The sequence below is a fragment of the Manacus vitellinus genome, unplaced genomic scaffold, assembly GCF_001715985.3.
Source record: "Manacus vitellinus isolate BGI_N305 unplaced genomic scaffold, ASM171598v3 scaffold_11_pilon, whole genome shotgun sequence".
NCBI lineage: Eukaryota > Metazoa > Chordata > Aves > Passeriformes > Pipridae > Manacus > Manacus vitellinus.
The window spans coordinates 6,458,244-6,481,734 of record NW_021938895.1 but is presented as its reverse complement, the minus strand read 5'-3'; the positions used below and the strand labels follow the sequence as shown (position 1 = coordinate 6,481,734).

The following is a 23,491-nucleotide window of genomic DNA, read 5'->3' as shown; positions in this document are numbered from 1 at the left end:
TTTTCCTTGTTCTCTATTCCAGTTACAAGATTATACAGCCTTTTAGATTTGCTTTAGCTTCCTTTATAGGCTCTAATACAACCTGACAACGTGAGAATTGTGTAAAGTCCCCCTTCTCTCATAGTTTGCCGCCTTTGACATTCGGTGCATTTATACCCTCCAGCTCATTTTTCCAGAACAAAGAAGGGGTCAAGTTTTTCTGCCAGCCACATTCTTTGCATCTCACTTGTGAACAAGAGCAAATGTGATAATTGCTCCAGCATGGATGAAGAAGAAAGTCAGGAAGCACAGTGAACAGCAATGTGACTCAGGAAAACCCAGGCTAACCTGTGCCAGAGTACAGAGGCAGACCAGCCCTCCTGTAAATTATTCACTCTTGGTACAATGAAGTTTCTCTCAAGTGCACAACAAGGATGAGGCAAGTGTTGTACTTGTAAGGGTTTCCACACAGAAATTTCCCACTTCCCTCAGCAATTCATTTTATTCCCTCCCTGCCACCTTAATTTCCTGCAGTATCACTGATTAGAAAAGTAGAAGCAAAAGTCTTGGTAAAGCCCCAAGGAAGAGAATTCGTAGCTGGTAAGGCACTTCAACACAAACCAGCCAACTCTGACCTTACAGAAGCCTTTCACCCAGCTTAAGGGACCGGCAAAGTTGGCATGAAGTTAGAAAGCACTTTCCAGCTTTGTTTAGCTAAGAAGGCAAGCCTTCTAAACTCAATCCTTCAGTCTCCACCACAGCCCATTTAACCCACACCACTGCATCTGGGCAGAGCAGGTCACTGCAACCAGGACACTCAAAGCAGGGTGAGAGGGAAGGAGGCCACTCGATTACCCCTCAAATGCTGAGCTGAATCTCCATATCTTAAGCCCAAAAATTCACACTTCTGGAATCCAAATTCCTCAAAGACCCAGGCAGTCTTAAAAACCACACCTATTTTTTAAAATATTATAGAGATCCATGTTCACCAATCAGACACATTCTTGCCAAAATGCCATTTATTGCAGTATACCCTTACATGGCATACAGATAACCGAATGTTGCATCTTCTGTTAGAATTCATCTCATTTGTACCACTTAAATAACACAGAATGTCATGTTTGTTTCACAAACTGTCAGTTAAGACTACCAAAATATACAGTTTTTTTTCCTTTCCCCCTAACAAGGTTGTGAGGTACAACTGAAGTTTACTACTTTATCTTCCTGTGCTTTACAAGAACCTTTCCATAGACAGACCTATCAAACAACATTTCTACATTCCTATACAAAGCAAAGAATTACAGCTGAAATTAACACCATCTGGTCATTGCATTTAACCTATAAAAATTCATTCAGTAAAAAAGAAAAAAAAAGAAAAAAAAAAAGAAGAAACAACCAAAACCAAAACAAAAACCAAAACAACAACAACCAAAAAAAAAAAAAAAAGAAAAAGAAAAGAAAATACATAATGGTTGTTGCAGCTTTACTTAAAAACAGCCAGCTACACATATGCACAAGTTCTCTGTGCATAGAGAAGAGTTTGGAATCAAGAAGTTTTGGGTTCTTTTCTTGAGTTTGCAGAGAAGGCACCAATTTTAGCTGCATAGCAGCTCAGGAGTGTTTTATACTTCATTTAAATTACACAGGTTTTTGACTGTTAATGTGCAACATTTATACCAACTGTTGCAGTATTCTCCAATATTCTCCGATCATTCCCTCTGGCTCAACAGTACAAATATTTACATCAGTTGTAAACACTCCTCCACCCACCCCATACCTTCTGCACTGAGTGATGAGGAACGGAACTGGCAAGAAGCTACCCAAAGGCAGAGCAGAAGTAAGGCTTTGTACAGAACACCACACTTGTCTTCTCACTCGGCTTGAGATACTCTGGAGAGCTCCAGGCCCTCAGTGAGGCCTCAGTGCCTGGCATCTGGCACACACTGACCACACACAGCTTCAGGCACCCGGACTTTTCTTAGGAAGCATTTTTTGGCCTTTACTAGTCTGACATCCCTGGAGCTGCTTCTCTCCAAAGTGCAGGAACAGCTTCTGAAGAGCTGTTCCGGGGCAGCGAGAGTCAAGCACACAAACTGTTGTGTCTGTTTAAGGCTATCTACACTCAGCCTTCCCCAGACTCATTTCAGAGGCTTCTCTACTCCTCAGCTGCAAAGTCATGGCGTGCTGCTTTCTACCTCCCACCCCTGTGTGCCAAGGCATTCTGTGGCACAGATGGCAGACCAAGTTCTCAAACAACCACTGTGAACATGTGTGTAGAGGAAGGTGGTGCAACACGCCATCGGTCACCTGCCGACTGCACGGCAGCGTGGGGTAAGATCACCAACAGCACGACAGCCCAGCCTTGGTTCAGCACCTAACAAAGGGAATGTCTGAGATGAGACTGCTTAGAAAAATCTACTTACCTAAGTCTTGAAAGAGCAAGAGGGTAGTGGGACAGTCCAACACTATTGGTAAAATTAAGTCTCTACGTAGTTTTGGGGTCTTTGGGGTTTGTTTTTTTGCTAATCTATGTACCAACTGCTTAGGAGCTGGTTCTGAGTATGGGATAATGCTTCCAAAGTATAAGTTATTTTAAACCATGTGACAGTCATTTGTTTACTCTGCCCCTCACACCAACTTTCACTAGAAATCATGTTCAGTTTGATGTTTAATAGGCATTAAGTGCTCCAAATACAGCGGCCATAAAGAGCTAGAGCATTGCAGCATACCAAATGTCTGCACAGCACAGACATTTGTTACACTCAAAACACATCTATGAGTTAAATAGGAAGGATCCCTGCTATACAGAATTTGAGCACTGATAATTGTTTATTCTTGCTAGCCCTTTCCCTAAATATCAATAGTTCTATACACACAGTGCTCCCTTGTCTTCTCCCCACCGCCTGCTCCAGCAGTCTCTAGATAAACCGAAGTGAGTTTAGGAACTTGCAGTCCCAATTCTGTTTAAAAAAAAAAAAAATCGTGCAGGAAAGCGGGGAATGTTCAATGACTCCAGATCTACTTTGTAGTTATAAGATTTCCAATGGCAAAGTGGTACGGGCAAATAACCCAATGATCGTATGGCTTAAATTTAATGCAAAGCACACTAGGAGGTCCACGTGCAGGGAGAGAAGAATCCAAGAAAGATGGATTAAGAAGTGTCCTGAAGGTCAGTGTTTATGCATAGAATTCTTCTTGTTTGTGTGGTTTTTGGTATCCTCCGTTCGACTGTTTTGGTTCATCCAGTGAATAGCTGCCTTCGTCTTTTTTCTTCATTCTGTACAGCATAAATGCAACTAGAAACACTGCAAACACCAAGCCTACTAGTCCTCCAGCAATAACACCTAGAAGGGGAGAAAAAGACAAATTACTCCAGATGCCACATCAGATAATGCTACTATGATTTTAAGCTCCAGATTGTTCCAAAAATTAATTTGTCCTACTGCCCCCTCCCAGTCACCCTGCCATTACCAATCACCTACTTATCTACTAGCCAATCCTAGGGACAGATCTCCCACCAGGCCACACTACAAAGCACACAAGGCTCTGGTGTTCAACCCTAGTAATTTGATCCAGACAGCAACAGAGCAATTTAACTGTAATTTTTGAGAGGAGTGAAGGAATAGGTTTAAACATAAAGTTGCAGATAAAGCAGCCCCTGCTGGCTGGCATTAGCAGACAATATTTACCCTTGCTATGGTTTTGAGAACACAGAATTGTGAATCACCACCCTCATTTCAGAGGTCTAACATAAAGGGTTGGCTTCAGAGATGCCAACAGAGATGTACTTGCAGAACTGCAGCTTCTGCTGCCTGGAGACTCCTATAGCAATCTGCTTTTACCAATTAGAAATCCAGAATATCTGGTACCTCCAAGAACTTCTTTTCTGTCCATAATTCCTGAGGCTCCTGCTGCTTTGGCATTCCTCCCAGAGTCAGCCAGTACTTCTGAGTTCTGAGTGGGAACCAAATCCTCATCTTTAGTCAAGATGAAGTCTCCCTGTTGGGACATAAAAGGAAGGTTATTCATGTTTCTCACCGTGTCTGTTACTGGAGACTTTCCACAGCTTTGTTTTTTCTCATCTAAAACCCTCCACCAATACAACCTATTATATCAATCATTGTTTTTGAGAAATTACCATTCTTTCCTGCCAAAACAACTGATTGCATACTATTAAAGCCATCTCCCCAGAAAGGGTGTCAAAACTGTTAGTCCTTACTGGGTCTCCAGAGCCATCTTCAGAAATCTCCTCTTGTGTAGGAACAACATCCTTTGGAGCTGTCGTCGTGGGGATGGCAGTGATGTCTCCCTCATGATGGACAGTAGAGTGGGGCTCAGGGACATTTTTAGTGTCTGGTACATGAGAGTTGGGGATTTTAGGTTCGAGCTCATGGACTGCATCTGAGGCTTCTGAAGGAGTTACATGAACCACTGAAGTAAAGTGAGTAGTGGGGCTTCTCACTGTTGTTGTGACCACATCACTTGTTGGTTTCCCATCAGGTGAGCCCAGGACAGCTACTTCATCCTTCACAGCTACAACTGGTTCCTCTGTCACTAGATTACTAGTTGCAGAAGGAGATACTGCTTCCTTTTCAGTTCGGCTCTCAATCCCGGGAAACAGCTGCTCGTTGAAGTCCACTGGTGTTGCCAGTACTGAGGAATTACTTGGTTCTCCTAGGATTCTCCAGGTGTGAGACTGGTCAGTCAGAGGACCTGAAAAACCAAAAAAAGTATTATTCTTGCCCAGTTTAGAGAGACCTATTAATAGTATCTTCAGGACACCACTCTAAGGAGGATGCCTAACCTGCAGAGCCAATGTTCATAATAACAGCAGTTCAGTTTGTAATTCCTCATTCTTTTCTGTGGAATAAGGAAGGGACAGACCAACAAGCTATCAGCAATACTTTGTTAGTCATCTGCTTCTCCCCAAAGCAAAGTGCCAGTCTGTTTGCGGTGACAAAGGGGAAGTCTGCTTTCAGTACAGTGGTTCCTCAGGGTGGTTAGCTGACTTTTTTCACATTAATATTTTTGCTTGATCCAGAGCAGTCACACCTTTAGTCACTAGCACATTTGGCACCAATTTCAGGGTGTTATTCCTGCAGAATTTAATCTGAAATACAAGCCTGTGGCTGGAAGGAAGCAGAAGGATACCATGGTTCAGCTTTCGATAGCTTGCTCTTTTCTAGTAGCATCTCCTCAACTTCAGCACTGAACACCAAAGATCTCTCTCATGCAGTTTAGCAATCATTTTAATAGACTTTTTCCCCACCCTAAACCCCCTTCATTCTGCTTATAAAAAATTATGGCCCATGGGAACATGCACATCTGATGACAGATAAAATTTTCCTCTTGATGTATGTTGGCAAGTTGGGGTTTACACACCCTCAAATGGTATCTCCTAGCAGCTCATAAAGGCCCTTCTTATGGTCTCTTTTCCCCATGAGTAAAGAATCACTCGAGTTTCATAACATTCTTCACACAACATCTCACATTAGCAGTCACTCAGAGTCTACCTACTTCTGCTCCCTTTCAAGTCTCCTACAACTTGTTTTCTGCTAATTTTTAGTATCTCAAGCAATATAAGATTAATAGATTAGGCTCTTTCTCTGTTCTCAGCTCTCATATTCTGGGGCAGGGTTGTGTGTGTGTGATTCCTCCCTCCACCCCCCTCCACTTGGTTATTCATCAAGATCTCAATTGCCACATTCTAGAAGGATCAAGCACTAACAGTACAAGTGCTAATAACTCACCTGCACCTGAACCTGAGAATGCATCATCTTCATCACCAGATGAATCAAGGTCCTCAGGAGGAAGATTCAGATTTGTAGTTTGCTTTAAAGAGAAGGAGAAAAAAGGAGTGTCAGTGATGAGATTAAAGTTATCATGTTGTTTGCACCAAGTCCTCTAAGGGCTCCTGGAGGTTACACAAACTTTCTTTGTTCAGATTGCATTTTTTCATCTTCCTTCATTCCAGCTCCCTTCCCAAAAAGAGTAGTTCTGGTTACTCTGTTTGGTGCTAAAAAGGTCAGCCTTGCTGTCTGTCTCCTTTCTCTGCACTGCTTCCAGGCTACACTTGCTTTGGGAAAGAAGAATGCAAGGAATCCATTCAGAGCTGCATCCTGGTAGTGACACTCAGTCCTTACACAACATAACCAGTCTGTGTCAAGTGCTGACTGCTCGTGTCTTCCCTATCTACCAACCACTTCACCTGCAAGTTACTGCAGAACCAGAAAGGAAGGGGAGACAAAGTAGTTTGCCTTCTCTCCCTTTCTGAGCCCCTCAAACACTGTTCACAGATCTGAAACTACAACATCTAACTGGAAGTAGAATGAGAGCCCCGTTTTATAAGTGTGGGCGCTCAAACTAAGTCCAGGTGCCAGCCTTCCCTGTAGGAAAACACAGCCCTGAGCTTTCCCCATTTATGCTCCAAGGAGTACACTAACCAGCAAAAAGTTTGGTTGCTGAAACAAGAGGCCAAACTCCTGTTCTATGGCACTTGTTTGTCATTGCACACAATGCTCAAAGCTGCTCAGGATCTCTAAAGAAGACAATGCTATTTTAATGTTTGCTAATTACTTCAGAGTGATTATTTCATGAATCTTGTTAGCTTGTCCTGTATACGCTTACTGTTCCTATCAGCACAACATGCCTGACTCTCAGCTCGTCACTAGCCCCCAGGTTTATTTCTGTAGGGCTACCATTACCTACCAAGTCATTCACCCTTCTCAGATTTCAAACCAAAGCCCTATAAGTCACCTTTCCTGAATTTTATCTTTTCCTATCCAACCACACTCCCTGTTTCCCAAATTTTGACTTCTATCCCATCCTCAAGATGTCTTTGTCACCCCTTTCCAGTGCTGTCCCATCTTCAAGTTTAGATGTTGCATTGCATCATCCAAGCTGTGGGATCCCTGGCATTCCAAGGAGCGGGAAATCTTATTTTATTATGCAAAAAAGAACATGCATTCTTCACAGCTTTGCAACCAGGCCCATGGTATTTCTCTAGCTTGCATTAACACGGTTTCACTTAAAAATGAATATAACATTCATCTTCATTCCAAGAAGTTAGCCAGCACTAGTATGTACTGTCAAAGCAATCCAGCTCTCTGTTGTCACCTTATTATCTACAATGGATGTGTTTATTGGCCTTATCTCCTTTTCATTCTTTTTATGACACCAGGTTTACCCAGTTTTCCCTTCTATCCTTAATATCTTATCCATTCCCCACATTTCCATGGAACAACTAGTTTCCAAGGCGGTTGACTAGCCCATTTGATTTGACCTCTCTGAAGACAAGTATCCAAGTTGCCACCAACCCAATCAGGTCCAAGATCTTACCCCTTCTAGGCAATCATTGTAGTTAGATGACTTTTTTTTTCTTTAATAACAAGAAAGTAGGAACAAAATCCTCTCATTAAACTTTTTAGCACTTTCCTTCCCTACTGAAAATAAACCCCCAAAACACTATTCCTGAAGCTTCTGCAAGCATAAATCTAGAGTAAATTGCCCTTCGATCTCTTGCTTAACTGCCTGTCATGAGGTAATTTGGAATTTTAGATTTGTCCCTGCTTGTTTGCACTGTGCTTTTGCAGTCTTCCACAGAAAGTAGGTCAGATAAGTACTTCCCCTATGTTTTCCTTCTCGTGTCGAAGGGTGGTGACTCACACAAGCTGATCTCACTACACTTCAAATATTAAAGAGTACAAACTGTTGGTGCATAAAGAATAAAGAAATAACTGCCAGGCTTCCCAAACTCGTCTCCCTCGCCCTTTCCAGTACGTTCGGAAGCTAAGTCAGGCTGCAGGAATTGCACCATTTTTGTTGATGGGGGTTGGGGACCGTTCTTCTCCCTCACTTCTTGCACGAGCAGAGGCAAGTACAACCCTTTGTTCTTCCACTCAGCCTGTTTGAGTGAAAAAGGGGGACACATTGCAAAAGGGGAAAAGGCGGGGGGGTGTGCATTCTCCTCCCAGTGAGAAGACTCTACATTGAAGCAGCTAGAAAATAATCTCTCCAGCTTTTCATTGAAGAAAGGGACTGCCAATACAGTTTATGTCACCATACACCTTTCTCTAGGATAGAGACTAACTTCCCCCCAGATCTGAATCTCCAGGGGTAGCTCATACCAGATTTCAAAGGACACCTGGTGAGGTTGATGGTCTGCAGACCTTAACAAACCCTCCTGAAAGGATCACAGACTGTCAATAAATGAAATAGGAACTCTTGATCTTGACTATTGAGCCTGCATCCCTTGCCCTTGTGGGGCTAACAGGCAAGGCAGTTTGTTAGTCATGCCATGCTTCCTTTCTTGTTATCAAGCATGTCCAGCCACCCTACCCTTACACTTCCCATCACACCTGAGCTCTAAGCCTCTTCCCAGGCTGCTGCACATTCTGCTTCTCCATAACCTTTGTTATGTACTTGTTTGAACCCTAGTTTGATTTCTGTATCTGAGCAGGGATAGCAAGGTCCTCCTCAAAAGGGGAAAGCCCAGTGCAGCCCAGTTAAACCAATGGAGACCACGGTGTTCCAGTGTAGAGGTGTCCAGCTGCTGCTCAGCACTCACCCTACAAACACAAAGGTAGACTCAGACCAGTTCCTGTCCCCTGAGGTTGGCTTCTACACTTAAGAGAATAATAGAAAATATGCATCAGGATTAATAAAGTCTGCTTTCCACAGTTTTATATGAGAACTTAGTGAAGTTCCACTACGTGTGTCCTTCTACTTAGCTGTGTCTCGTTGTCTCTTGTCCCAAGCTGCTCCTCTGTTGTTGTGGTATCTCCCCTTGACCAGGCAGTTTAAGGCTTGGGAACTGAGAGGGACTTTATTCGTCTCAAACACTCAAGGGACAGTATAAGATTATGCACATGTGGATAGCAGTTAGAATACCCACAAGGTGATGTAACTTCATGAGATCATCTAGTTTCATGACAGATTAGTATTAAGGAACATTTGCCTAATTTATGTAACTGTATGGTTATATAAAGACTACATTTTTTGCTCCATAGATTACACATTCAATGGGCATAAGAGGCAGTAACCTCTCCTTATGGCACCACAAAATACAAGTACTGCAGAAAGGTCATGCTTCTATAATGATCTGCTGCTGAAGGATTTCAGACACAGCAAGGTTAACATAAAACGCTCAGGACAGCATTGGAAGGGATTTGAACTAATTTGGGTTTGCATCAGGAAGATGGACTGTGCTGTTCAAACAACAAACACCTCATGGTCAAGGTTTTTCCATGACCTTTTACTGCAGCTGAGTTACACCAATGGGAAAGGTTTTGATTAGCCAAGAGGATTAGGGGCACAGAATCCAGGTTGAGTCACCAGGTTGTGCTATCATACAAAAGAGCTGAAAATAAATTCCAGCTTAAAGCAAGTTTACTCTACCAACAACTTTGCATTGCTCTAGCTCAAAATTTTATTATCAGATTAATATAACCAAACATGGACATGCTTTTAGAAATTACTTCCATCATCATCCAGTTTGTTTATTAGCCCACCAAGACTATTTGTGGACCATTCACACAGTAATTGATGAGAGAGATGTTGGATAAATACACCTAAGTTCAGGCAGTGGATTCTTTGAAGGACCTCTGGTGGTATCTCGTATTCTAGTCAAAAAACTTTAAATTCTTACAGTGCACCTATAACACGTTGCTTTTTTACCCAGCTCATATGTTTTTGTTGAGGGTTTTTTCAGCCATTGAGACAACTGGTTAGAAATACTTGCCCAGTCCTTTTGACTTGCTGTTACTGAATTCAGTTGCATGTGAGGGGTAAAATTTTTAACGATATTTTTGATATGTGTTAACCAGTAGAAGACCCCCTTCCCCAAGGATCAAAGCAGCCTGTTTAGGGGAAACCCTGGGGTGACTGGTAGCTTCTGCTCTTGCTGAGCGCTGTATTGTTGCAGAACAATAGTTATTCAGTTCTGCTGGGACAACCAGAAAGCTGCTTAGTGGCATCTTCAATTTAATCAACAATAGGCCAGGCTTTCACAACTCATTAGCAATATTATTGGCTCCAGAAGTCTGACATACTCTAGATTTTTTTTTTTTAAGCATCATTTTTAACTATTCTTCAGTCTTCATCTTGGTCACAGTCAGTGAGTCAGTGAGTCTTTCTGTGTTTATTCCATCAGCTGTCACAGAGCTCCCTCCTGCTACAGCACAGATCTGAAGTACTCCCATGATGAAGGGGAGATTTATAGTTTATTAGCTGAATCTTGCCCTGCCCAAACTAGGAACCACATTTATTTAATTTGATATATGCAAAAGGAAACAGTTTTTCTCAAATTGCTCTTTGAGGTAAGCAAAAACACTGGCTTTGCCACAAGCTGCTACAAGCCCTAAACTAGATTAAGGATGATTTGTATCCCACTTTTATTAATCCTAGTTAGTGATCAGCAGTGTCAAAAACACTTGAAATCCTCCATTATCTGAATAAAGCTGTTAAATTTGCACATTTGTTTCTCCTAATAAATCCTCCTCACTCAGCTGAAAAGGAAGGAGCTGAGCTCTCCCACCTCAAACACCTCCTTAAGCATTCTGTGAGATTATTCCAACTTTATGGAAGGCAAAACCAATGGTTTGGTCTTGTTTAAGAGGCATATAAGAGCAACTCAAGCGTTTGCTCTGTAATTTGGCTACCAAATAGGACACTAGACCAAGTAGAAAAATACATTCACAAGGATTCGAACAGCTCTAAAATAAACAGAAAGGTTTGTCTTTCCTGTATATTGAAGAGCAGAGCTAGTCCCAGTAACAGAAATGCTTTCTGAGCCTGAAGAGCTTCTAACCTCAAAATAATATTGATATTAGTGTGGGGGGAGGGAAAGATAAAACCCCCTTCTGAAGGAAACTTTAGCTTTGTTAGACCTTGTATTCTGCAGTTAATAGTCCATATATGATTAACTCCAATCTCAGATGTCTATGTTCTGAAGACAGCTTATTGGTTAAGGGAATTAAAAACAAAAACCCACTATCACCAAAAAAAACCAAACAAACAAACAAACAAAAAAAAAATCACCAGCAGTACCCTCACCTATCCTCCTTCTCCTGCAGATATACAGACTGCAGCATTGAGACAGTCAGCCATAAATTCTGGAGTAGCTGAAAGAGAACTGATTTTACAAATGGTGAGTCAAAAGTGAAGCTTGCATGTAAGTCTGCTTCATCAGAAGTCAGCAGCAGTGGGGCACCATCTCACCTAAATTCTCTTCCGTTGTTTCTCCTGCTGCTCAAAATAAACCCCAGTGCTGCTTGGTGGCCCTGCAGGTTAATGGAGCAGCTCTCTTCCTAGAAGAGCCAAAGATGCAGACTGACAGTGCAAGGCCAAAGTGCAGAAAGACAGCTACAAACCACCCCACAAATAGCCCATGGGCTGGACAGCCTAGATTTAAGCAGCATTTTTATCCCCTGGCTAGTGTTCCAGTCAAGGCTGTTCAAAGCATTACAAACCCCCCTGCCCATGGTATTAGAGCTAGATGATCTTTATGGTCCCTTCCAACCTAAACCCTTCTATAATTCTATGAACTATCTGCCCTCCCTGTTTCAGACGGTGTTGTTCCCCCATGCCCTCAACAAGCTTTTGATGCATATCAGCCAGCTTCAGCATGCCCACCACTCCATCCATCAGTTTGTGTCACCTGAAGGAAGGCTGGTTAGTGGCTCACAGGGTGCTCTTTCCAAAGGGAAGCAAGTGGAAAGTAAAGGATGCTCTTTTGCTCAGCAAGGCAAGCACCATTTTAGCAGCTAGAGGTAAGCAATCCAATTAATCTGACTGCTTGTCTATCAGATCATTATTAGTAGAAAGAAATCTGGAAAATCTTACTAGCCTTCTCTTACTGGCCAGTAAGATCTGGCATTCTTTCTGGCCTTCTGCATTTTTGGCTGGTGACTTGAGAAGGGAACTATCCTTGAGGGAAAGGTCTTAGCTGCAACAGCAGTTGCTTTTGTTTGAAACATGAACTCTGATCATCACAACAGAAGTTTCCTCTTGGCACTCAGCTCTCAAGGCAGCAAAACACCTTCCAACACCTACTCAAAATAGGATGAGGGTTCTTAGGATCTATATGAGCTGAACAAAACAGACTGTAGACTGCCCACTGTCCACTAGGCTTTGATCCTCCTTTTCTATCAAGCTGTAGGAGCATACTCTGATCTTCGTACAAGATGCAGTGGCCAAGGAAGAGCATCCAGCTCCTCCACACCCACATCAACCACAGTCCCAATGTTTCTAGAGACTCCACACTATTGCCCAACCAGCATTACATTTTCTCCTTACTGCGACAGGGCAATTTTTTTAATTAAGTAAGGCTAAAACACAGCAATCAACATGCCAAGAGCAAAAATAAACCAGCCTATCACCATCAGGTTGAGTTCCACACTCTGCAGTGGGGCCCTTTAAATTCCCACCTCCCATAAGAGCATGTCACTTCATGCTTCCTGGACCATTCCCTGCATATCTGTTTGTGCACTCTCATAGTGAACCAGATCAGGGAACTGGTCTGGCTAAACAAAAAGAAAAGAGGATAAAATATCATGCAAAGAATTTTCCAGCAGGACCAGTTCCCCAGTCCTACTCAGTGCATGAATGCACAAGTGTTTGTGTTGGCACAGGGCAGAGCATGGCAGCCAGGGGTGCTGAAGCATTCATACAGATTTACAGTCTGGGTTTCTGGGATGCTGACACACATTCCCCTGCCCACCATGCATTATGGAAATGCACAGAACCAGGCTGCAGGCAACACGCAAATCAGTGGCTGACTCAAAGGGCCACACAGGTTCATACAAAAATGAGCAGGAGAGGGACTGTAGGGAGAGTTCTCTTATGCAGTGTTTGCTCACAATGGATAATGTTTGTTCCCAAGTCTGACAACAGTGCTTTTAAGTCCTCCCCGACCTCATGTACACAGTAGCAAAGGCTAGACAGATGCCTTGCTCAAAATGGGAGCAGTTCTGCTTTTGCCCTGGGTCACCTGAACTTTACAGGAGGTGCAGCGGAATTGCTGTTTAATCCTAGACAAAGAATACATTGCACATCCTTTAGAAGAGATGGCTGAGCAAACCTGGAGTAGCTGGAGTCCAAGAGGGCTATGGACTCCACAGCCAGAGGAGCTCATGGCCACGTAACACAAGCAGTGACAGCAGGCCAGCTGTGCATGCCTGGGAGTGCACTGAGCACTGGGTCAGTTCTCACGCAGAAGAGCTGAGCTGCCTCTCAGCCAGCTCCACTAGAAGCGTGGTCAGTCCTCCAGCAATACAGAGAAGCGAGTTACAGCCTGTGCTCCTGGTTTTGCACCTGGACAATATATCAAACAAGTAAGTTACTACACGCTGCTTCCACTCACACCAACCTGCTCCTTCCAGCCAAGCAATGTAGCCCAGGCCAGAGACTGAATCTCATCGACAGGTCAACACATCCACAGAGGTGGCACACAACAATCACACAACTTAATTGTCTATCAGTGGCAGGCTGTCACAACGTGGCCAAAAGTGGGGTCCCTTTTGTCTCCCATGTTCAAGGCAGTCTGGGCTTTGAAGATGCAGTCTAATGAGAAAGCTCATTTCCCTACAGCTAATCTCATGAGAAGCAGCCAGTTCAGTTTTATGTTATAAACCACTTTTCTTTAAAGATCCTTCCCTGCAGCTCTTTAACATACTTGATAGTTCAGGTATTCATTTCTTGAGCTAGCACAAGAAAGCCACAGCCAGTGTATAAGCTCAAAGGGTTGTGCAAAGTAGGTGCAGCCCAGGAAGGCCATACAGCTAACAGCTCCAGTTCATCCCGGGGAATTCATTTCAATCTACTTTAGCTGGCTTGAGAGATGAGCAGTGAGCTGCCTAAGTCAAGACCAGACAAACCTCGCTTGTCTTAAAACCCTCTGACTTAGTCACTAGCACTTTTAAGTTCCTAGTATAGCAAAATGCAGAGAAGATCCATTCTTACAGCAACAGCTACTTCATCTGCTTGTTTAGAAAGGAACAGACCAAAAATTGCTTGGTTTCAGCTAAGGCTAGAGGAGGGCCACCCATCTCTGAAATCCTGACAAAGTAAGGCTAAAAGAGGGGAGTATGCTGGAGATGAGAAAATCTTTATTAAATGAAAACCTATCCAGCAAAGGACTCCAGCAGCCCAAGACTCACTACCCATATGTACTTGTAACTACAACACAGATAAACATGACCCTCTTGACAGGAAAAGAAACTAAAAGTGACATAATCTAAGGTCCCTGCTGTCTCTTCCTCCCATATCCATGCAGCCCCTGCTGTAGAGTTCAGGCAGGTGAGGATGAGCAATTCACCTCACACAAAACAGCAGCAGCTAGAGCCACTTTAAAGTAGATACTGGACTTTGTAGCATTGCCCAACATATATAAACATAACATCCTTAGCCAATTATTTCCAAAAAGCTGACCTCTGTTGGGTGCAGATTCCTTTCTTTGCCCTATCTCTTGACACCCACTTACCCTGTTTTATGGGATCAGCACCGAGGACTGTCATTGGAGTTAAACTTCCTACAGAACCACTGAGAGCTCCTGGCAAGTGCAGCAGTGGGCCTCAGACTGCCTGACTGCTCCTGGACAGCATGAGTGGTCTAGAGAAGCCAGCCTCCTCTCCCCAGAAACCCCCCAGCTCCTGGGGAAGCAGACCAGTTACAGCCCTGAGACTGCTGAATGTAGTCCAAGGCTGGGTTTGAGGGAATAGCTGCAAGGGTCTCCATTTGTTCCATTTGAGACTATCTTCTCCCAGCAGACCTGTCAGCTCAAACTGGTCAGCATGTGGCCGTAGGCCTTGTGCCAGGATGCCGAGAGCCTCAGCCCTGCACACTCCTCCTGCCGAGGCCATTGCTGCAGAACAGAGCACAAGCCTGCAGCACACCAGCATCGGGATGTGGCAGGGGCAGCTCAGGGACCTCAGTCCCACAGGTGCACAACTTGCTCTTATCATCATCAGCCGTCCAGCTCAGGAGGTCCCAGCTCAGAAATCAGAAGCCTCTATAGGAAATCATTTCTATAGAACATGTTCTATGGCATCTCAAGTCTTCAAATTAGGCTGGTGCATCTCACTGTGCATCTCTGATGTCTCTTGGCAGCACCAGGAAAACACACGTGCCTCTGGTCCTAGGGAAGCCTGATTCCTGGAGACAAATGCCATGCAACTTGGCTGGTGGAACTACTACCCATTTCAAATGAGATCCACACCACTACTACAAGTAGCACAAGTGCTCTGATCTGAGCAGATATGGTTACAGAAGTCAAAAACCTCACTATGCTACACAGTATTCTGGGGGGAAAGAAGCTTTTCTGCCTCATCTGAGGAAGGGAAGCCAACATGCAGCCACAAACAATTATCAGACAAGAGTAAATGCAAAAACTTTTGGCATCCAGACACACAGCTAGGAGAAGATCCATGTTCGTATCTCAATCCCAGAAGTTTCCCTCTTCTTCTCCTTGAACTCCAGCAATGCAGGTTATGTCAGGGAGCCAGGAGACAAAGCTCTAATATCTTCTTGAAGGATCACCAAAGCATTTTCACTCCTTTAGTGATACATACGTGTTTCTAATTTGAGCAAATTGCTTGCAGTGCTTCACCAAGGAAATCCAAGTTTCAGATAAAAATCCCTGGTGTATCAAACTGAGTTTCTACTTAGGGCAGTTCCTAGAACCAAGGATGTTGTTTAAACCTCTGCAGAAAGATAAACTCGCAACCCTGGAGTACTAAAAGGTCTCGGCTAAAGCGCTCGGTAAACTAAAATGAGACTACTTAAACCTACAAACATTTAGCCTTACAACAACAAAAAAGCTGACAAGGTGTTCTGATTAGTTATGTAGAGTTACAGTGGAACTACCCAGACCTAATGTTTTGCAAGATATATCCTGCAGCAACCGGATATACAAAAAATAACAAAAATTACTGTCTATTTGCTTACACTTCAGTGACAGAAAGACCTATCAGCTGCAAGGCCTGCTGCTATCAAACTGTGCTTTAGCTTCCCAGCTGATCTGCTCACAGTTTACCTTACAGAACATACATCAAGGCCTTCGTATCAGGACAACAGCCTGAGACTCAACAATCCAAGACAAGTCCCTCTTGATTGCTTTTTTAAATTCCACATTTTCTTCAGAGGGATGCACAATGAAGTCTCCAATGCTTGTGAAATTATTTTTTGGTAACAATCTGTATCTTCCACACACACATCCCAGACATATATTCCCTCCAAATGCTGTATTTTGTTATTAAACTCACACTCAAACTTCTCAGTTACAGTATCACCACCAGGCCTTTCAAGCCCACCCCCCACTGAAGAACTCATGGATCAGGGAACTGGAAGCACCCAGAAAGAGCTGCCTGGCTTGAACAAATACCATGTCAGTCTCTGTCTCACACATGCACAGCAGATGGCAAGACAAGTGACATCCCACAGCCTGATCCCTTGGTGCTGTTAGTTGCCAGCCTGCTACAGAAGACCTTGACTATTTGCAAGGGAGCTGCAGAACCAAGTGAGACTTGGGCAGCAAAAGTCAGCCAAGAGTCAGCATTCAGCAGCTCCCTTCTGATCCAGTCATGCTCTGTGTAGCTCAGCTCTTAACAGTTTTAAGAAATTCTGTTCTTGCACAGCAGGACTCACACCAGTCAGCCACCAGTCTGTTAGGAAGGAACTAGAGAGTCTCAATCTACAGCCAGCATCTGGACTCACAAAACCCATGCAAGAAGCGGCTTTAAATTTTGGGTTTGGTCCAGTGCAAGGCAGTTCCTGCACCTTGGCAGGTCTTACATTAACACAGAAGGGACTCAATGATCCTTGTGGGTCTCTTTCAACTCAGGATCTTCTGTGAGTCTAGGTATACTTTTGTATTTGCTTCTACAGCTCACCATTTCCAGTTTCAAGTAAACCAGCATAGATGTGACGAAATCAAGTCTCTCCCAACATTACGAGGCATGCTGCCACATCTGTTTTATCCACAGGATCTTACAGTGTTGACTAAGCCTAGATTGTTTATAATGCAGAAGTCATCCCTGCTAACAGATGCAGTTACACCAGCATGACTAAGGCATTTGCAAAAGGACCGAAACATCTCCACCAAATGACGGAGCCACATCTCAGGTCAGGAATACCCTGTTCCCCCATCTGAAGTGTCTTCTCAAAGAGAAGAAAAAAAAAAAGCTGCATGCAAATGTATTGGGTGCTACAAGTCTCCTTGGAATAAGGAGCAATAGGTCAGATGGTCTTTGGGCACAGGTTGGACCACATTTCACTGAATTAGTCTAAGGTCGAACACAGTTCAGACTGCATGAACTCCCTTTGAGAAATACACCTGCTCACAACCACTGGAGAACACAGCAAGTGATCTACCCATATAAAATGGTGAAAATCAAGTTCCCAGTGCCTCTTCCTAAGACACTAATGGTCTCTGTGTTCAGGTTTTCAAAAGCATTGGTAATCCTACACATACTACAAAGTTCTGACAGCAGTTGTCCTGTTTACAGTTAAATTATGCAACACCTCAGTGAGATTATGGAAGCTGACTGGTGTACTTCCATGCTGAGTCATGAGGGTGTTGGAGTATAATTTCAACACTGAAGCATCGAATGAAATCCTCCCACCAGAAAGTCTTAAAAAACCTGCTGCTGCAATTGTGCTCCAGTCACCTATTGTTCCACTGATTTCATTTATGAACATTAGGCATTTCTTGACCAAACATCTACTGGATTAAACTAACTCTGACCTAGTCACCCAGTTACACTATTTCATACCACATCTGTATAGCAGAGCCCTGAATAAGGGGCTGCTATGAAGGCAAGACAAATCAGAGCTTCCCTTTGATCTCAGCTGTAACCCAAGTTTTACTGTAACAGATCAGCTACCTCATGCCTTCATTTTGGGTGTACAGCCTGTTCACCTGTCTTCCCTATAGCCTTGTTTCAGAGCAGTCACCAAATCAGTTGGGGAGGTTTGAGTTTAGTAGGAAATGCTACCATATTTGTGCAATCTTGATGCCCCCATGCCTCATATGAGCAACTGTTCAGACTTGAGCTGTAATTTGGACACCCCTGTGTTTCACACATCTATGCTGTGAAGAGACATCACTAATGCCACCTCTGACAGACTGTTGGCATTAAGACAAGTCAATAAAACAGTACTAAAATTGCAAGGTAAGGTGAAGTAGTTTACTACCAAGTTACTCCTAGCACAACACACCCCATAGCTCAGACCAGTTTCTGTCAAGGAGTACTGTTGGGATAGCTATGTAACAACAGACTGAGCTTCTAAGAATCCGTTCAAACATTACTAAGTTAAAGATATTTCATATATGAATAAACTTCTGGGTCTACTCATTGACTACCAACTCCAACCAGCACAATATCCCTCTAAATAAAGCAGGGCATAAAAAGATGAAGGACCACTTACAGACCAAGTCTAAAAGCACATCTGAATCACCAGCATGTACCAGCACCATCACCACCACACTGAATGCTTTGCTGTCCCAGGTGTGTAGTATTCACCTCACAACCCTCAGCTGATGGATTGTGAAGGATTTCTCATACAACTGTAGTTGCTCATCTCTCTGAAGCATCCAAAACAGGTTCAGTTTTCAACAAGAGAGTTGTGATCTCTTATTATGAACTTTCACTTTCTTTTACTGGATACTGCAGTTTTCACAACTTCATAATATTCTGGGCCTGCTGCCAGAGACCCACTGGCTACATCCATACCAGTAAATTAAATAACATCAGAGAACGTCCCCAGGCACTGGAACACAATCTACACCATCAAATTATTAGAATGATTTCTGGCACAGTTTTGAGCCTTGTCAACTGGTATGCCCCCAAATAATGCACAGGAAGGTTCCCCACAGGCAGTTTCATGTGCAGGGGGACTGTTTCAGAATAGGCCAGAAAAGTAGATTTTCTACACAGTTGGGACTCCAGCATTTCAACTGGCCACAGGACACCTTGTGTTCAATGTGTTTTACTGTACTGGGTTTGCACAGCAAGATTTTGGTAGCAGGAGGACTACAGGGGCGGTTTCCCTAAGAGCTGCTAGAACATCCCCCATGTCTGACAGAGCCAATCCCAGTCGGCTCCAAGACAGACCCACTGCTGGCCAAGGCTCAGCCCATCAGCGATGGTCGTAAGTGCCTCTGGGATAATAGAGTTGAGAAGGGGAAAGAAGTTATTGCACAGGAGCAATTGCAGCCAGAGAAGAGAGGAGTGAGAACATGTGAGAGCAACAACCCTGTAGACCCCAAGGTCAATGCAGGAGGGGCAGGAGGAGCTCCAGGTGCCAGAGCAGAGATTCCCCTGCAGCCCCTGGTGCAGACCACAGTGAAGCAGCTGTGTCCCTGCAGCCCATGAAGGTTGATGGGGGAGCAGAGATCCACCTGTAGCCCAGGAAGGGCCCCACACTGGAGCAGACGGATGCCTGCAGGAGTCTGTGAACCCATGGGAAGCCCTCACTGGAGCAGGCTCCTGGCAGGGACTTGTGGCCCTGTGGAGAGAGGAGTTCACATTGGAGCAGGTTTGCTGGCAGGAGTTGTGACCCTGTGAGGGATCCACCTTGGAGCAGCCTGTTCCCATGGATGGCACCTCATGGGAGAGACCCACACTGAAGCAGTCAACGAAGAACTGCAGCCCATGGGAAAGACTCACATTAGAGAAGTTCACAGAGGACTCTTTCCTGTGGGAGGGACTCTACGCTGGGGCAGAGGAACAGTGTGAGGGGTCCTCCCCTGAAGAGGAATGGGCAGCTGAGACATATGATGAACTGACAGCAATCCCCATTCCCATCTCCCTTGCACCACTGGGGGAGAAAAGTTAGAGAATTGGGAATACAGCTAAGCCCAAGAAGGATAGAAGAGTAGGAGGGAAAGGTGTTTTTAACATTTGGGTTTACTGCTCATTATCCTACTCTGAAATTTCCCTAAGTTGAGTCTGTTTTGCCCATGACAGTCACTAGTGAGTGATCTCTGCCTGCCCTTATCTCAATCCACAAGCCTTTTGTTATATTTTCTCTCCCCTGCCCAGCTGAGGAGGGCAGTGACAGAGCAGCTTTGGTGAGCAGCTGGCATCCAGTCAGGGTCAACCCACCATATTTGCTTACTAGATTCAGTGAAGGAGGTTTGATGAATCTTTTTAACCCCTTTTGGCTGCATGCTAGGTGGGGGGGAGGGGATATTGAGCATTTAGTACTTTTCAGCTACTAGAGTAATAACTTCTAATTATTCATAATTGCATCTTCCAACTTCTGTAGAAAGGAGTTCACCAGTGTCTCACAGCTCAGTGCAACTACAGATGCAGGCTGTGGAATTTTGTGCAGGTTAAACACGCTCCAGAGCGGAGTCGATGGTGCTGGAGGATTAAGCCAGCAGCTTTCCTCTGCGAGGCCATGAGTCAGTCGATGTGAGCACACGATAGCAGTGCACTCCTTTCCCACTGCCCAGACATGCCAGAGTCAGCCTCTTTTGTTAGGTGCTTTGTTCACTGATGGGAAAGTAGTCACGATCTAGATGATTCCTCCGTTAGGACAGAAAGAGATTTAGAAGTCAAAGCTGTCTAGCTGCAGGCTGTAGGCAAGTTTCGATGCAAGCCTCACTACCACTTTTCCACTGCACGTAGGTGCCACTTACACGCTGTAAGTCAGTGAGGTGGACAAATCTCATTTGTCCATCAAATCTGCTGGTGTGAGAGTCTCTATTACAGTTTCATAAGCACAGACCACAGCAGGTGAGTGAAAAATATCACATATACTAGCGTTTGTGTCAGATATGAATTCAAGGAAGCTTTGTGGTTCCTTTACTCCTCTTACCCCTCAACTTCTTGACTGAAGAAAGCCTGGGCTCTAACCCTAAAGATCCCTATTAGCTGGTCAGTGAGATAACAGGTTATCCTTCTGCAGAGATGCTTTAACCAGAGACTGATGTTTTGGTAGATCAACAGACTGCTCTAAGCTCCTGTGGTTGTGCAGAGCACAGGCATCAAATCTCCCTGATCGTCATCCTGGGGTCAGGGCACACACCCTCCAAATTTTGCTGTGAGCTGGATAACAAATAGCACAACAGGTATAGATATCTCTCTATATAAATATATACATAACTATATTTGTATTTCTCCATTCTACTGGTCTCAGAGCATACAATAAGGCAGCATAGGATTCTGTTCTGAGACAGGAAAAAGCCAGGTAGGCTCTTCCTACAGTGCTGTAGGTGCCAGCCCGGTCCCCAGGGACCATACAAAGGCTCCATACCAGCACAGCCATAGCAGCACAGCTGCTATGATACACAGCTTCACAAGAGCCCTCATCTGGAACTTGTTATGTTAATCACCGCTTGCTCTCTAGAAGGCAGACTGGCTCCACTCACCCCTGCCCACCTCTGGCTTCAATCTACAATCTGCTCCTCCAGTAATCCCGAGATGCAAGGGCCTGGACTGAAGTTGCTGACTGGCTCTGACCAGGAGGTGTACAGCCACCAGCATTAGAAACTAATTAGTAAGAGCTTTCCTGTGTAAAGCATAAGACAGCCATGGTCTGCAGTGCTGCCCAGAAAGCATTCTGCACGCTCCCCTTCCAACTGGAATGGAGTTCAAGTTTCCTAAAGTTTAAGAGGCAATAAGCTCCTCATCACGTGGCAGAGGCAGACAAAGAGCAACCCCCATTCTCCAGCTACGGCTTGTGTGCGCTCAGGTGACGGAGCCAGAGCACTCTGAGAAGCTGTTGCATGAACTGGCTGTGCTTTGCAGAAGGCTGGCTGACACGAGTGTGTGCCTGGGACTGCCTACAGCCAAAAATCAAGACTGTCAGCCTTTGTTTCCACTACTGACAATTAAGACACTGACATTACTGTACAGATAGTCCAGAAAAGTTACACAGTAGAGCATGAAAAGAACACAGAGCCTCCATGCATGGCAAGACATCCATGAGTATTTTAAGCTGGCTGGCAGGCAGTTCCCTATCTGTTATATCAGTACCCTTGATTTAGTTGGGAGTCATTCTGCAATAGCAATCCTGAAGGCCTTTCACTCATTAGAAAAGTCTGAACACTAAGAGGCAAAATGAGTGGACATGAAAGAGAACCATGTTGCAAAAACGAGGGCTATGGAGAAGATAGTTCTGCCAGAGAGCACAGCAGCAAGACACAGAAGTATAGCAGTAAGAGCTCTTTAACTGATCAATACCCAAAGGGGTTTCAAGATAGAAGTCTAGCAGGGAAAGCCATGACTTACACCACCTCCATGACTCAGTTGTAACTGCAACTCCAGTGACTCAACGGGAAGTTCTACTGCCAACTCCATCCAAATCCCACTAACACATTGATTCCCATCCAGCAAAGCAAGCCCCACTGGTGAGACTGGTCTCAGCAGTGAGATACAACATTACAGTCAAGCATGGCAAGGAGCCCAAGCTAACAGACTCCGTTGGATCCATGCCGGTTCCACAAGACCCAGAACATCGACTACAGCCAAGAACTGCTTGAGAAATGGAGAGGTTGGGAAACCACCACATTAGCAGTTGTTGCCCCACAAGGGTTGCTTGTAGGAGGTCCAAATGTTATCTCACCTTGAGGTGAGGCTTCACAGTACAGTAACTTTTCCACTAGCATCTCCACGGTAGAAAGTGCACTATCCTGGGTTTCTAGCCAGGCCAGATAAGGCTCATTGCTGCGGTACACCAGCAGCCAGCAGAGCAGCAGTTCAAATGAAGGCTCTAACTTAGAGACCTGCTAACAAAACTGACACTCAGCACTCCAAAGGAGACACCACATGCTTTATGCATGGAAGAATATCTTAGCTCAGAAGTAAACTTATAAGAAGTACTTGCACTGTTGGTCAAAACAAGTTCCACATTGTAAGTTCACTGCCTATATCAGGAGTCTAGGAGTAACAAAGGTTTCTCACTTCTAATTCGCAAATAAATAGTGTCTTTAAATAGTGATGCATCCTCAACAGCTCACAACCATCCCTCAAAAACACATCCGCTTATGTTTCCACTCATATATATTCTGCTCACTTCAGAACACTGAGAGAGGACCCAACTATACTCCCCAATTTCTTCCACAGCCTTTAGCAGTGCAAGACTACAGTATTGTTTGGAGGCACTATTCCAGTTGCACTAGAACAGGAAAGAGCTGCTGTTCTAGCTGAAAGCTGATGTTCCCCACTGCTTTGCTAGTTCTCTTGGCACAAACAGCACCTGTCCAGTCTGCTTGTTTGTGGAGAGAGTTACAATGAAAGTTTCACAAATAAAGTCTATCACTTTGAGCTAAATTTCTCTCGGACAAAAGCACTAAAATAAAGGTGTCTATGCTCCCCTTATAGGCAACAAGAGATCTAGTCAACAAAGCCCTGACAAAGCAACTCACCTTGGAATTGAGGTGTAGGAGCTGGTCAGATAATCACTCTCTTTGGCTCCACTGATTACATCACCATGACTCTAATGAGGGCTTAAATACCCAGCACACACAGACACCTACATTTAAGTGCCTTAACATCAGCTGAACACT

General features: G+C 44.3%; 1 protein-coding gene across 1 annotated transcript; it reads right to left on the bottom strand.

Annotated features, from left to right (window-relative positions):
• Positions 1-978: 978 nt before the first annotated feature.
• Positions 979-9,757, bottom strand: SDC1 (syndecan 1). The gene is made up of 5 exons (XM_018088928.3): positions 9,626-9,757; positions 5,730-5,811; positions 4,199-4,692; positions 3,849-3,978; positions 979-3,323 (listed from the first exon to the last, which is right to left on the bottom strand). The coding sequence occupies exons 1-5, from the start codon at positions 9,755-9,757 to the stop codon at positions 3,157-3,159; spliced, it is 1,005 nt and encodes a 334-aa protein (XP_017944417.1). The 3' UTR covers positions 979-3,156.
• Between the last annotated feature and the right edge of the window lie 13,734 nt (positions 9,758-23,491).